General features: G+C 38.2%; 1 protein-coding gene across 1 annotated transcript in view; it reads right to left on the reverse strand.

The window, feature by feature from the left end:
- CLCA1 (chloride channel accessory 1) overlaps nucleotides 1-13,639 on the reverse strand; it is a 34,026-nt gene that overhangs the window by 9,973 nt on the left and 10,414 nt on the right. Inside the window, exons 5-11 of the mRNA XM_029945808.1 lie at nucleotides 10,923-11,100; nucleotides 9,445-9,663; nucleotides 8,671-8,898; nucleotides 5,985-6,159; nucleotides 4,040-4,146; nucleotides 1,836-2,051; nucleotides 1,020-1,281 (exon numbers count right to left, since the gene is read on the reverse strand). Coding sequence (XP_029801668.1) covers nucleotides 1,020-1,281; nucleotides 1,836-2,051; nucleotides 4,040-4,146; nucleotides 5,985-6,159; nucleotides 8,671-8,898; nucleotides 9,445-9,663; nucleotides 10,923-11,100 — 1,385 coding nt within the window. The remainder of the gene's footprint in view (nucleotides 1-1,019; nucleotides 1,282-1,835; nucleotides 2,052-4,039; nucleotides 4,147-5,984; nucleotides 6,160-8,670; nucleotides 8,899-9,444; nucleotides 9,664-10,922; nucleotides 11,101-13,639) is intronic.

Below are 13,639 nucleotides of genomic sequence, written 5' to 3' on the forward strand. Positions count from 1 at the left end.
GGATCAAGAAGATGTGGTGTGTGTGTATATATATATATATATATATATATATATATATACACACACACACAGAATGGAGTATTACATAGCAATGAGAAAGAATGATATCTGGCCATTTGTAGGAAAGTGGATGGACCTCGAGGGTGTCATGCTAAGGGAAATAAGTCAGGCGGAAAAGAACAGATACCATATGTTTGCACTCATAGGTCTAACAGGAGAACAGGAGAAACCTAATGGAGGACCAGGGGGAGGGGAAGAGAGAAAGAGAGTTGGGGAGAGAGAGGGACGCAAAACCTGAGAGACTATTGAATACTGAAAACGAACCGAGGGTTGAAGGGGGAGGGCGAGGGGGAAAAGAGGTGGTGGTAATGGAGGAGGGCACTTGTTGGGAAGAGCACTGGGTGTTATATGGAAACGAATTTGACAATAAACTATTAAAAAAAAAAGATTACTTGCATCATAGTCATGTTACTTCTAAAAACATGTAGAGTTCTCGTTCTTTGTATTATATTTCTTTAAAAAATAATGGAAAATACTTTCACTTTGGAGCAAGCTAATACAGAGTCTGCATACCCAGAGGAGTAGCATATGGCTGCATTTGAATTTATGTCTGCTGTTTTCTAAATGGAAAGCTCAGTTTCTTCATTTATAGTGTATGGTTAATATCTCAAAAGTGTGTGATGAAGATAAAAATGAAGATAACATAAGATAGCTATTACTTTTCCTCCTTCCCTTTTAGGGAGTATGGAATATCCTCTGACAATTCCCTAGAGTCTCCAAGTTTATTGAGCTCAAGCCACTAATGTGTTTGGCCTTTGTGGAAGCCAAAGGTAGGCTTTTCTTCGTGTTTTCCAACATTTTTAAATACATGAATTGTGGGGAAGCAGAGAGCTCTCCCAATCAGACCCCAGTCATGGATTCCCTGCTTCTAACTGTGCTCACCAGACAATGCCCTCTTTCTGTTTCTTTGTTTCTTTTTGGAAAAGAAAGATGTATTTTCCAAGTTTTTGAATGGTTACCTGCTCCATTGTCCAGTAATTCCAGGGTAACTGTTTTACCATTCACTGATTCTATGACAGCTGTGACAGTGGCCCTGAGAATCGGGGAGGTTCCTTGATGAATCTTAGCATAAACTACCATAGCGCTAGGGAATATTCCCGTGTTCTTGTTCATTTTAGAGGTCACTGTAATTGGAGGCACAGTAGCACTTGATGGACGGGAAGTGACAGTCAGAGTCAGGGTTTGTGAGCTTGCTTGCAGACTGTAACTCCAAGTGCCAACCTAACCAATCAAAGGGAGACATTTCCAATTAATAACCATAGGTGACACAGACCTAACTTCAGTGCCACCTATAGAAGAGCTTATCTGATACAAGCATTTTATAAGCATATTGAAGAAGATCTTTGATATTCTGTCGGCCAAGGGAAACTTAGGTACATTTGGATTAACTGCATGGTGCTTATTGTCAAGAAAATTGTAATTTGGGGAAATGAGGTCAGAAAGCTGTGTCCTTATCATTGCTAGGTTTCTAAAAAGCAGTATCAAATCGATGGGTTCTTGAAGTAGAGAAAATGTTTTTCATTATCCCATTGCTTCAAGAACCATTTTGCATCTTGATTCCTATGTAATTTGAAAATTCTCCTTTTAGTACATGGAGAAAATATCACCAATTTCTTTTCTCTTGATTTGCTGTCATACTGAGACTGAGAATTAGATCGAGAAATTTCCTTGTTCTTTCTTTCATTCAGTAGTAATTCTCCTTTCAGCAACCATGCACATTTAAAAGGCTATGATTATTTTGTCAAAATGTGAGAAGGATAAAGCCTGGCCCATACCTTGGCAGTGCCTGGGATTTGGAGGTAGGCCATTTTGGCGTTTGCGTCCACAACAAAGCCATCCTGTTTCTTTTTACTAGGATCCCAGAGAAAGATTTGGGGAGGCTGTTTTGTCCAGGTGATGAGAAATACAGTGTCTTTTCCCACAGTGCTGTCCACAATCACTGTGCCATTCATCCACTGATTGTTCTGGAGGGTTAATCCCTTACTCTCAAGCTGTTAAGAAAAACAACTCTTTTCATACTGGAGAATAGAGCCCACATCACACAGTCTCTTCCACTCTGCCTGCAGCTCTCAGTTTTCCCATTAAAAGCCTTCAGTGATGCCTAAGTCCTTAGGTCTAATCATGATCAAATTTTAAATTACCTTTCTTCCAACCTTTTCTTCCACAATATATATTCCTACACCCAAACCAGACCACTTCCCGAAATGACACTCATGAATCCCTGATTCTGACTTTGTTATACTTCGTTTTTCCTGAAAATCTGTATGTTAATCTCCATTTGTTTAAGCCTCACCAATCCTCCAAAATACAGTTTAAATGTCACTTTCTCTGTGAAACTTTCCCTGATGTCCATCTCACTTACTAGCTGAGAATAATTTCTCCCTTTTGTGAGTTCCCATAGAATCTTAATTTTATCAGTCCTTTGATATTCTCACAGTGTGTTTTGCTTTATACCTCCTAGTGTTTATATCTCATCTTGTTTACTAGACTATAAACTCTTAAGGGGACTGATGGCGACTTTTTTTTCACCTACGTATGGGTTTTTTGGATTGCAAATAACCAATTACTAGGCCAAGTGTTATTGCAGGCCCTGTGAAGATAAATGAAATAAGTCCAGGGCGAAGGTTGATTTGCTGTTTAGAGCAGAAAGAAGGAATGGTAGAGCAGCAACTGAGGTGGGGAAGAGTTAATAGGACTTTTACAGAAAATGTGACCTCAAGGATTGTATCCTAGATAATGATTTCTCATCCTTAAACTGATATCTATGAGAAGATAGGGTGATCTGGTGATGGAATCAGATTTTCTAATTTCATAGGTAGTTCTGTTCTCGGACGTGGAGAAAGTGAAGGACTCTTAGATATGATTTTTATGGCAGGTTGGTAAATGAGTTCTGCTCATTTCTCTCTCTCCCTGTTAGGTTTCTTAAATACAAAAGTAATGGGAGAAACTGCCTGAGTATGAACTTTCATCAGTTTAATTACTTTTTTCCAGACATCTTCCAATTTCCAGACTGGACTCCTGAGTTTAATTTTCTAAATCTGCTGTCTTCCTTGACTGAATAAATGCTACATTGGTAGGCCAGAAAGCCTGTTGCTTCAAAGTCTGTCATTATTTGGTTTTGTCATTACAGTGTTCCTTTACGTTTGTCCAAATTTTCACAATAAAATTGTGAGATCACAACAGAATTACCACAATAAAACTCATAATTCACATACATGTGAGTTCTGATCGTACACTCTGTAGTTTAAAAATGCATATGAGTACCTTTTGAAACTATCCATGAAAAACATTTAAAATACATTTGTTCTTTTCTTAAAAAATTGTCTCAAGACTTTTGAAAGAAAATTTGGTTTTCTTGAAATTTTAGAACCAGAAGCATCCAAGAATGTTTTCTGGTTCATTATCTGGCTGAGAAGCTGAGGTCCAGAAAGATGAAATTCTTAACCCACAGTGACAATGTCAATGGCAGGCCCAGGCCCAGGATCCAGGTGTCTTGATTGACATCATGGACTTTTCACAGAACAAAAGTTTTCCATCCATTATAAGAAACTCTTGGCAAATATAAGGGGTTTGAGGTAATGGAAAAGTAGAGCAAGTAACCCCTGAAGACTTGCTTGTTCCAGAAAATTTGTGTTAAGATGATCTACCGTGAAGAAAATTCTAAGCCAATTATATTGCTATCAGGGCTTGTTAGCAGATGTTATAAAAGAATTCTTGGACCTATTATATTTTATGTTGCTGGTTTCCATGAGGAAGTCAGTTAGTTTTGTTTCCAAACAAGTAAACACTAATTGCTTTGTTTAAATGCAACACTAGTGTTGCATTTTAGGAATAATGTCTAATGTCAGGCTGACACTTTTATTTTAAATTTTAACTTACTACTAGAAGAATATGGTACTTAGAAATTTTAACCATTAAACTCTTCACCTTGGCTATGATTATTTAGAAACATGAAAAACCAAAGAGTAAAAATTCTGACCTGGATAGAGCGCTGGGAGGCAGCTCCATTTCCAGATGTAAGGGCCCCAAAAGCATCAATGAGGCCGTTGTTCTGAGCCTGATCTGAAGCATATGTCTGTACACCTCCTAAAATGCAATTACATTATCAGAAATTGTTATCTAGAAAGCAATATTTTCAACACTTTAGCTATTTTTAGGACACAGATATGTGAAATGTTCTGTTGCATTATTAAAGTATTAATTGATCAACATCAAATAGGCATCCAAAATAACTCAGAGACCGATACTAATTTTTCAGTCGTACTAAATAATAGCTTCAGCAACATCTCAGTTGCCCAGCAATGTCAATTATTTGGAAAGCAGCCATGAATCTCTGATAGGTCAAAAATAATAAATAAAATTCCATGTTTAAAAAGTCATGCACTTTCATATAAGAGAATTCATTAACCCTTATTTCAAGTCTATAGAATTATTCTTATTTTAGACATAATCCTAAGAAGCTTGAAATCTGAGTTTTCTCCTAAATCATTAAACATGTGTATGCAACAACAGTAAGAAATAACAGCTGACAAGGAACAGTTATAGAAAAGTATAATATGTAGTAAAAAAAAAATAGATTATAAACCAGGTCTCACAGTCTTGGGCTATTTAGAACATGCGTAACTAAGATAGTTGATGTGAAAGTACTTTTAAGCTATTAATGCCATCTAAAGTTTAAGGTAAGTATTTTGGTAATGCTCTTGGGGCCCCACCCGGATACCCTTACCGAGTCAAGTGACTCTCTACTTGGCTGCTCTGTGTGTTAGCTGCCGATGGCAGAGAGCTACCCTTTTGTCCAGAGAGTTGCCTTACCAAAAGGGGCTACACTTGCTAGAGAAATAACACGCCCCTTCACCTCCGACTTGTCTCAACTCTTCATAGCCACTGACTGATGGACACAGTGCTACAAAAAGTCAGCCTTTTTACCTCAAGATTGCACTAGGTTTACGATGCAATTCCAGATCAAGAGCCTCCTGTGGGGCTAGACTTCAGCTAGACTCTAAATCACAGCTGTGCTTAGGTCCTTCAGCTGCTTTATCCTATCTATCCCCTCCTATCCTACTTCCCATTCTCCTGTTCTCCTGAGGGCTCTCCTTTATAACTCCTTGTCTCAGGCTCTGCTTCTAGGAAACCCAAGTTAAGACAAGTAATGTTAGGAGCAAGCAGTCCTATCATTTTAGCTGCCTCAGAAGGCAACTCACATAATAATTAATATCCATAATCCTGGCCCTAAGTTAAAAAATAATTGTGCCCACCTACTCTGCTAAAGAAGCCAGGCACATATGGAATCTATTTTAACCATCTACCCGTGTATGTGAGTTAGAAGCACAATATATTAATGTTTCATGGAGAAACTGTATTGTTTCTTACATTTTCAGAGTGATCATCTCTCTGTGTGGTCCAGCAGACCCTTTGCTCTACCCCTGCTACTTCTTATTAAAGTCTCTGCTTAGAGGTCATCTTCCTATACCTTTCTCCTTCCCTCAATAAAGTCAAGGGTTTCTACTCTAGTGTGCTTTCTACTGCTAATATGGCACTTGTATCATGGTATTGTGTGGTTAGTGGCTTGTCTTCTGTCCCCCCTGGGTCTCTTGACCAGCTGCCAACTGGAAGAGCGTGGTTCCTGGATAACCTTTTAGGTTCTTTTCAGTCCTTACAACGTATCTGGGAGGAGAGACCTGAGTCCTAACTAGAGTGCTGTGTTGATCTCATCTATCTCTAGACTGCCCTACTCCTAGAACTGAGGCCTTAAAATAAATGGGTAGAGTTAGTTCTAATGGTCATTTGGGGGGAGGGGCAGGTTATTGGTTAATAAGATTAACCCTCTCTATATATCCACCCTTCTCTTTCTCCTTCTCAGTTCACTGACGCTCACAGTCCAGTGGAAGAGACAATTCAGTGGGATGCAGCAGACCACTCTTCACCTGTCATTTTAGACAGCTCCTCTAGTTCTTTTGCTGCGGAGGGTCCTAGGGCGACAGTGTGGATGACGGCTCCGCTTTGTTTCACCTCGTTAAAGCACGAGCTTATCGTGTTATCCTCCCCATCAGTCAGTAGCACGATTTCAGATCCATCTGTTGGGTATTTCTTCCTAATAATCTAAGAACATAATTCAGGGTATGAGTTATCAGAGTGGCCAAGGTGTTAGGAAAACTGCATTTAAAGGGAATGAGAAGCAGAGGCAATAAATGAGTGCCTGAGAATGGTCAAATATCTTTCTATCTTGAGATGATTAATTTTAACTCAACAACGTTCATGGAACTTGACAGTAGTCTTTTCTCTTGGTTACTCTGCTATGGAGCAGGTTCTGTTTCTAGTTCATTCACATGATCTCTCCTTGATAGGCTTTCAGAGGTTCCCACCTTTATTGAATGGGAATAATATTTTGGAGGTATTAGACTCAGGGAAGATTTTAGGTTATAAAATGGTTGGCATTGGTTCCGACTAGGAAGTACACAGGTCACATGAGTTATTAACAGTTTTTAATATTCCCTCTGATTAAAACAAATAATTTTGTTTCTATTAACCCCCAGTTTCTAGTTGTCTTATGACATCTATGTTTCAACCATTCCTTATTGATACATATTATAGCTTTTGCATTGTGTAGAACCAACCTTTTACCAATGTTGGATAAGATTATGATAGAAGGAAAATTAGATTTAAAAATAGTGATATTAATTTCAGCAGAGGAAGGCAAGAGACCATTCTTCCTCTAAGAAGAGTAGAAGGAGAGACCCAGAAGTAGGGGAGACAAGCAATCAAGCCTAAGTGATCTTCTCTGGACCAGACTCTCAGAAAGGGAAGGCATCTTAAGTAGCTTGAAAGCTAAGAGCAGAGGGGACTTCTGCCCCACTGTATTTGAACTCTGAGAGGGACTGCCTCACAAGGGAAGAGGGCAGAACTATGACTGCTGCTGTATGTAGGCTTCCAGAGCCCAGGATCCTCTCACAAAGCTGTGGCCTTGATTTGACTGAGCTGCAGGCCTGATTTGACTGAGCTCCAGAGCCTGAGAGAAAGGGCTTCATTTGGAGTCCCGTCTCCTACTTCCTATCACTGCTACGTGCCATGGGAAACATGCAGAATTTCCCACATATCCAGTAGGTAAGACAGAAGTTGGCAGACAAGAGAACAGGTCATCTTGCCAGATAGGCAGAGGGGTGTGCAGTCTGCTCAGGGGCTGAATGGAAGACATGGGGGTGCTCAGGGCTCTGCTCCAGTAGTGAGAGCCAGAGTGGGGCTGAGTCAGCCAGGAAGGATCACTGGCCCCTGATCAGACCTGGAGAGCAAAGTCCAGAGGGCACCTCAGCAGACACAAGAGCCCAGAACAGAGCTGACACGGGCCCTGCAACAGGGAACAATGGGGAACTTAAGGACCAGAGGCCCTTTACTTCTTCAGTATTAAAGTTACATATAAGCTCCTCCCCGCCCCCCCATTTGTACTCCATTGGGAAAGAGGAGCATATAAATTCCAGTTGTGTCTCTCACACTCTCTCACCCATCTGAGAGAAAAGTGCAGAACCACAAGTTCTCTCTTCACCTCCAGGCCATCTGGCATTAGTCATCTCCCCTAAGGTTTTGCATGGTGGGAGTTTAGTCTAACACATCAGCGATTTCAGTGTCAGTTCCCCTCCTTCATTTGGTTCTTTACTCGAAGCTTGGATCAGTGGCAGAGACCAGAGAATCCAGATGCACACAGGCATCTGGAGAAGGGAACTGCAGCTGAATGTGCATACAATGGAAACCACTTTTAAGGAACTAAGCTTCAAGGTGGAATAAAAGGTCTACAGGGACAGACTGAATGTGAGGAAATGGTTGAGTCTCTTGTCCATGTGCAACAGTGTGAGCTGGGTACTAACTATTCCTGCTGAGGCTTGGGAATCTGGAATGGCTCCAATGATGTGTTGTGCCCCACAGCAGGCAGAAGGCCAGCCTGCCCAAGATGCCATGGAATTCTGAGGGCTTAGCTGGCCAGCTTCTTTTTTCCCTCCTATTCTCTGTTTCATGGGGCTAAATATCTTCTAAAGAAATACTGAATATTAGATGATATATTTGGAGCAATTAAGAATCAGGTGCTATCAAATAACTCAGTTCCATTTTAGTTTTTGAGAACCTTCTGTGTTAAAGGTATTATGCCAGCAGCCTGAGGGATAAAGAGATAAGTACTGTCCCTAAAGAAATTTTGCTTGAGTGAAGAGCATAATTAGAAAATAAGACAGAAGACCTAGAGTAATAAGAGTTTTTTTTTAAGTTCACAGTATTTAGAGAGATTCTATACAGTTGAAGGAATCAGGAAAGATGTCAAGAAGTAGGGAACGTCTGTGATAGATCTTTGAAGAACGAATGTGATTTGAATTACAGGAGAGGGAGGAGAAAATATTCCAAGTGGGGAGCATGGCAAAGGTGTAGAAGCGCTGAAGGACTATGGATGATCCAATTTGCTTTAACACAGGACACCTGGAAGAGAATTTCTGCCACGTACACATGGAAAGGTAGGTAGGCACCATATTATGCTAGAACTTAAATATTAGAGAAAATATGACTTAATCTTGTTGAAAACAGACATTTAGGAAACAAATTAAACATTGACAAATGATAGGGAACTTGTCTTACAGCAAATGCTGATCGCAGCCCAGAGCAGATGGACGTTCCTCCTGAGGCCGCTGTAGGTAAGCGTTTGGAGAGTGCATCCCTTTCTGCACCACTGTTTATCTGTATGAGCTCACTTTGTACATGGGCAGCACTGTCAAATGTCACCATCCCAACCCAGGACCCTTGCTCAATCGTCTGCAGAAGGAAAAGTTTGCCAGCCTGGTTCATTCGATTAAGACGGTCACCATTCTGAATGGAGAAGTAGAAGAAAGGCAGTCAGTTGAGTTTAGATGAATGGACTAATAACAGAACAGTCTAGAGGAAATTTGGAAGTAGCTGTCTCAACACAGTGACAACAAGCTTATTCAAGGCCTTTATATTAAATTAAATTTCTATATTAAATTTCTCCTTTATATTTAGTAGCATCTTTGGGCAGAAAATTTTAAGTCCTTTATATAAATAGCCCTAAAAGATCAACCCAGATTAGGCTTTAGTTTGATCATTAGATTACTACTTTACTAATGGTTCTATGGATCTACATATTGTCAGTGAAACATAAAAAAAAGTTAAGGCTATGTACTTCATCAGATCAGCGCTCATCAGTTGAAAGCTAATTTAATTCAGCAAATGAGACACTTGATGCTGAAATTTCTGTTGAATAGAGTCGGGTGAGTATTTCTGATGGTAATGTTATTTTTGTAACTGTTCTGGTCCTAAGGGTTGTGTTTATTCCCAACCTGTTACAAACTGTAGTCCAGATCATATCATATGCAAATGTGAGTCCAGCGAACATACCGACATGCTTCCAGACTTATCAAGGACTAGGCACACAATTCTTTGTCCTATCTGCAGCAGTGAGAATGTGGGCTTGGGTGGCTGAGTTGTCATAGGAGTCGTTTTCTTAAAGTCCTCAGAATCACGAATCACTTCCCATGTGCTTCGGAGATTGCATTTTTGATTTTGCAGGTTTGGGGCTTCTTTATTGTGGTTTTTTTCTGTACAGAATTCAACCACCTGAAATTGTCAATAAAATTATAGAGATAAACAGTAGAGAAGGATATTTAAGTCCCTTGCCCTCCTTCCCAGTCTGCCCAGCTAACCCATAAACTTGGCATAATGCCACAGTCACTGCAGAACACTGCAGGGAAATTCATAGTCATAATTCAGAGGTCCAATCTCATACCATGTCTTCAACCTTATTGGATCCTTAGTGTTCCTCAGCAGTTATTTTTCTCTGTTTGCATTCTCCAGGTTGTTTAGGTAGTGTTTCCATAATATCATTACGGCTATATTTTAGCAGGGGGTCTGAAAAACTTGTATGTGAACTCCAGGCAGAGGTTGCTAAACCTGATTGTGTATTACATTTAACTTTGTGGCTAATTTAAAACATAATCTGGGCCCCCTCTTGAAAGTTTCTGAATAAGTCTAGAAATAGACTGCAAAGCCAGACTGAAGGATGGGCCTTTTGGACCATGGTGTATCACATTTTAAAAACTTACACCACATTTTTATTGACAATACTCTTGCAAATTACTTTAGCTTCTATTTCAAAAGGAAAACATAATTCTATATGAGACTGAAAGATAGGAGAGTTTTCCCACAAAGTCTCTCCTCTGACTTTAGTTAGTGATTAACTGATGCATTTAGTCTTATTTATGCAAATTTGGTGATGTATATATTTAACATTAATAAGGATAATTTTTCAAGTTTATTATATACAAGTTGGTCATTTAAAAAGATTAGGAAATATTTGTAAACTACTTAAAATGATTAAAACTATGTTCAAACCACTTATAGGCACCAACACTCTTAAAAGGATTGAAAATTTCAGTAAACAACCAAAAGCCAATATGCAGACTGAAAAGAGATCTCTGCAAGTTAAAATTAAGGTTATTGATCATGTCCTTATTAATGAATAAAAATAAATGCCTAATTCTCCTGGGTAAATTTCTTAATTAACTAAAAATCATTATGCTTGTATGCTTGTTGTCCTTAAAGGATATCTGAGATGATTCTAAGCACTGAAAACCACAAGCTCGTGGGAGGGAGATAATAGAGTGTCAAGAATGGACCTAAGGAGGGGACGGGGCAAGGGTGGGGGAAGATATGAATTTATCACTGATTTTGCACTCCCAGCTTGTCCCATGGAGAATCAGCTGCCCACTGGTGATTTCCTAAAATTTGATCCCTGTTTTGCAGCAATTGGGGATAAGAAGAATCTCATTAAATTCTTAAGTGCCAAGAATCAAAAAATAAAAGAACAGGGTACTTACAGAATCAATACTTTGTGAAAACATTATGGAAGCCTTCACAGTCTGTAATTTTGAAGGTATGAACTCACATCCTTCTTCATACAGCCCTGTTACTTTGTCGACTTTGCATGATTTGGTGACACAGCTGCCTCCCTGACACTTGTTTATTACATTTTCACCAGAAATATCTGCTGAGCATCTGAAAATACATCAAGGTTAGATGTTTAGGTGCTGTAATCATTTCAAAAGGTTAGACTCTGTGGTCAGGTTGTTTTGCTGTCTACAACTTCCTCTTATAAGCAAATATATCACCTTAAATAGCAAAATTATTAAATTCTCATCAGAGTCATTTTTGTTTGCCAGAGAGTATCTGGAGAGTGGCCAAATGGTACCAGAATTTGTTTCTATGCAGCAGAAAAGCTAAGTCTGGCTTATGGCTGCTATCACAATTAATAAGCTTCTAAGTCCTTAGCCACTTCCTCATTGCTAGAAAATTAGGAGCTCTCTTTGGTTTAAACCCTCAAAAGGCTTGCAGACACTTCCCTGTTTTTCTAGATATACAGTTTTTCATAGTTCTTGTATGTTCATAGGTATTTTAGATTTTTCTTTGTATTATATGCTTATGAATTTGTGACTATTATAAATGGACTTTCCCCCTACATTTTATTTATTTAAAATATTTTTTAATGTTTATTTATTTTTGAGAGAGACAGAGAGACAGAGAGAGAGAATGAGCAGGGGAGGGACAGAGAGAGAGGGAGACACAGAACCAGAAGCTGGCTTCAGGCTCTGCGCCAGCAGCACAGAGCCTGACGTGGGCCTCGAACTCACAAATCACAAGATCATGACCTGAGCCGAAGTTAAATGCTTAACCTACTGAGCCACTCAGGTGCCTCCCACCCCTACATTTTATTTTTCAAGCATATAAATAATATATGAATACCATAGAAAATTTGGAAAATAGCAAAGGAGTATATAAAGAAGAATATAAAAAAAATCATGTCTCACTATTAGAAATAAGCTACTATTAACATATTGAAGCATTTTCTTCTCTATATATCAACATAGTATTGCACATACAGCTTTGCTTCCTGCTTTACAAAAACTCGTTATGTTAGCATACTTAAGATTTTGATGTATTATAACTCATAATATCCTTTAAAAATGTGACTTTAATAGCTGTATGTTTTGATACTATAAAATGAATCTAGCCTAATTTATTTAATTTGGTCCCCCCCAATTTAGCACAAATTTGGTACTAATTTGTCAGCACTAAAAGTAAAACTTCAATGAATAAATAAAATTCCACATGAAGTGTTGGCTCTGTTTCCAAGTTTGCTACATGATTGATTCCCATAGTAAAAGTTTGAACGTTTTAAAGTCGGTTGAAACAGCCCATTCCATCATTTCCCTTAAAATGGATTTTTAAGCATGAAATTACTGGATCACAAAATAGGAAACACTTTACAGATTTGGTAAGTGTCATCAAATTGCTTTCTAGGAAAGATGTCCCAGTTCGTGCCGCTAACAGCCATCTGTGGGGGTGCCCACCCCCGAGAGCAGCTTTACTTACTGAGTAATAAGTGATTCCCATTCTCTGTGATTACTAGTTAGTCTAAACGTTTATTACACGTTTAGTGGCCATTTTTATTTCCTTTTTTGTGAATTATTTATTCTCTCCAGTGTCTATTTTTCTATTAGGGAGTTACCGTTTTGCTGATGGTTTTAAAAAGCTCTTTATGTGTTATAATACTAAGCTCTTTTAAACTCTGGTTACTTAATTTTTGTAAATCTTCTTTTTCTGTTTTTATCTTTTTTATTTAATTTGTGTTTGGTTTGTGTACAACCAAAATTTTAATTCATATGTTGCCAAATTTACTATTCCTTTAGTTATGTCTTTTTCCAATTCCTGAAGGCATAGAAAGAAGTTCACCAAATAAAAATTCAATGTTTATTAATATTCATCTAGTTTTTCTTACTTATTATGAGTCTATCCAATTGGAAGATGGTCTGTTAATTTTTTCCCCACATAGTTAAAAATTGCCCTGATATCTTAAGAAACTCTGCCTTTCCTCATAGATTTGTAATTCTGGCTGTATTAAATAATAAATATTATATGTGTGTCTATCAGCTCTCATTGTTTTAATTAATGTAGCCTTAAAGTATACTTAAAATTCAATAAGTAAAATTACCTTTTATCAATATTTCTTTTCAAAACTGTTCTTAGCTTCTATCTACTGAATGATCTCTAGGACTTTTAAAATGAGATATATTTCAACTAGTTTCATAAAACCTATGTATTAGTTTGTGTTGAATTTATATCTTCCATGAATTAAAAGTCTCTCAACTTATCTTGATATTGTTTTAAATTCCTTAAAAGACTCTTATTGTTTTATTCTAATGTGACTTTCACATTTCTTAGAGTTGACCCTACTTAAAAATTTTTATTTTATTTATTTTTTAAGTTTTTATTTTAATTACTTGGTGCTTATCACAACAAGTGTGTGCACTCATTCCTGAATCTTCATCACCTATTTCACCCATTCCCCCAACCCACATCCCCTCAGGTAACCATCAGTTTGTTCAGATAGTTAAGAATCTGCTTATTGGCTCTCTCTCTCTCTCTCTCTCTCTCTCTCTCTCTCTCTCTTTCTCCTCTCTCTCTTTCCCCCTTTGCTCATTTGTTCTGTTTCTTAAATTCTACATAGGACAGAAATCATATAACATTTGTCTTTCTC

Source organism: Suricata suricatta, chromosome 8 (genome assembly GCF_006229205.1).
Source record: "Suricata suricatta isolate VVHF042 chromosome 8, meerkat_22Aug2017_6uvM2_HiC, whole genome shotgun sequence".
NCBI classification, from domain to species: Eukaryota; Metazoa; Chordata; class Mammalia; order Carnivora; family Herpestidae; genus Suricata; species Suricata suricatta.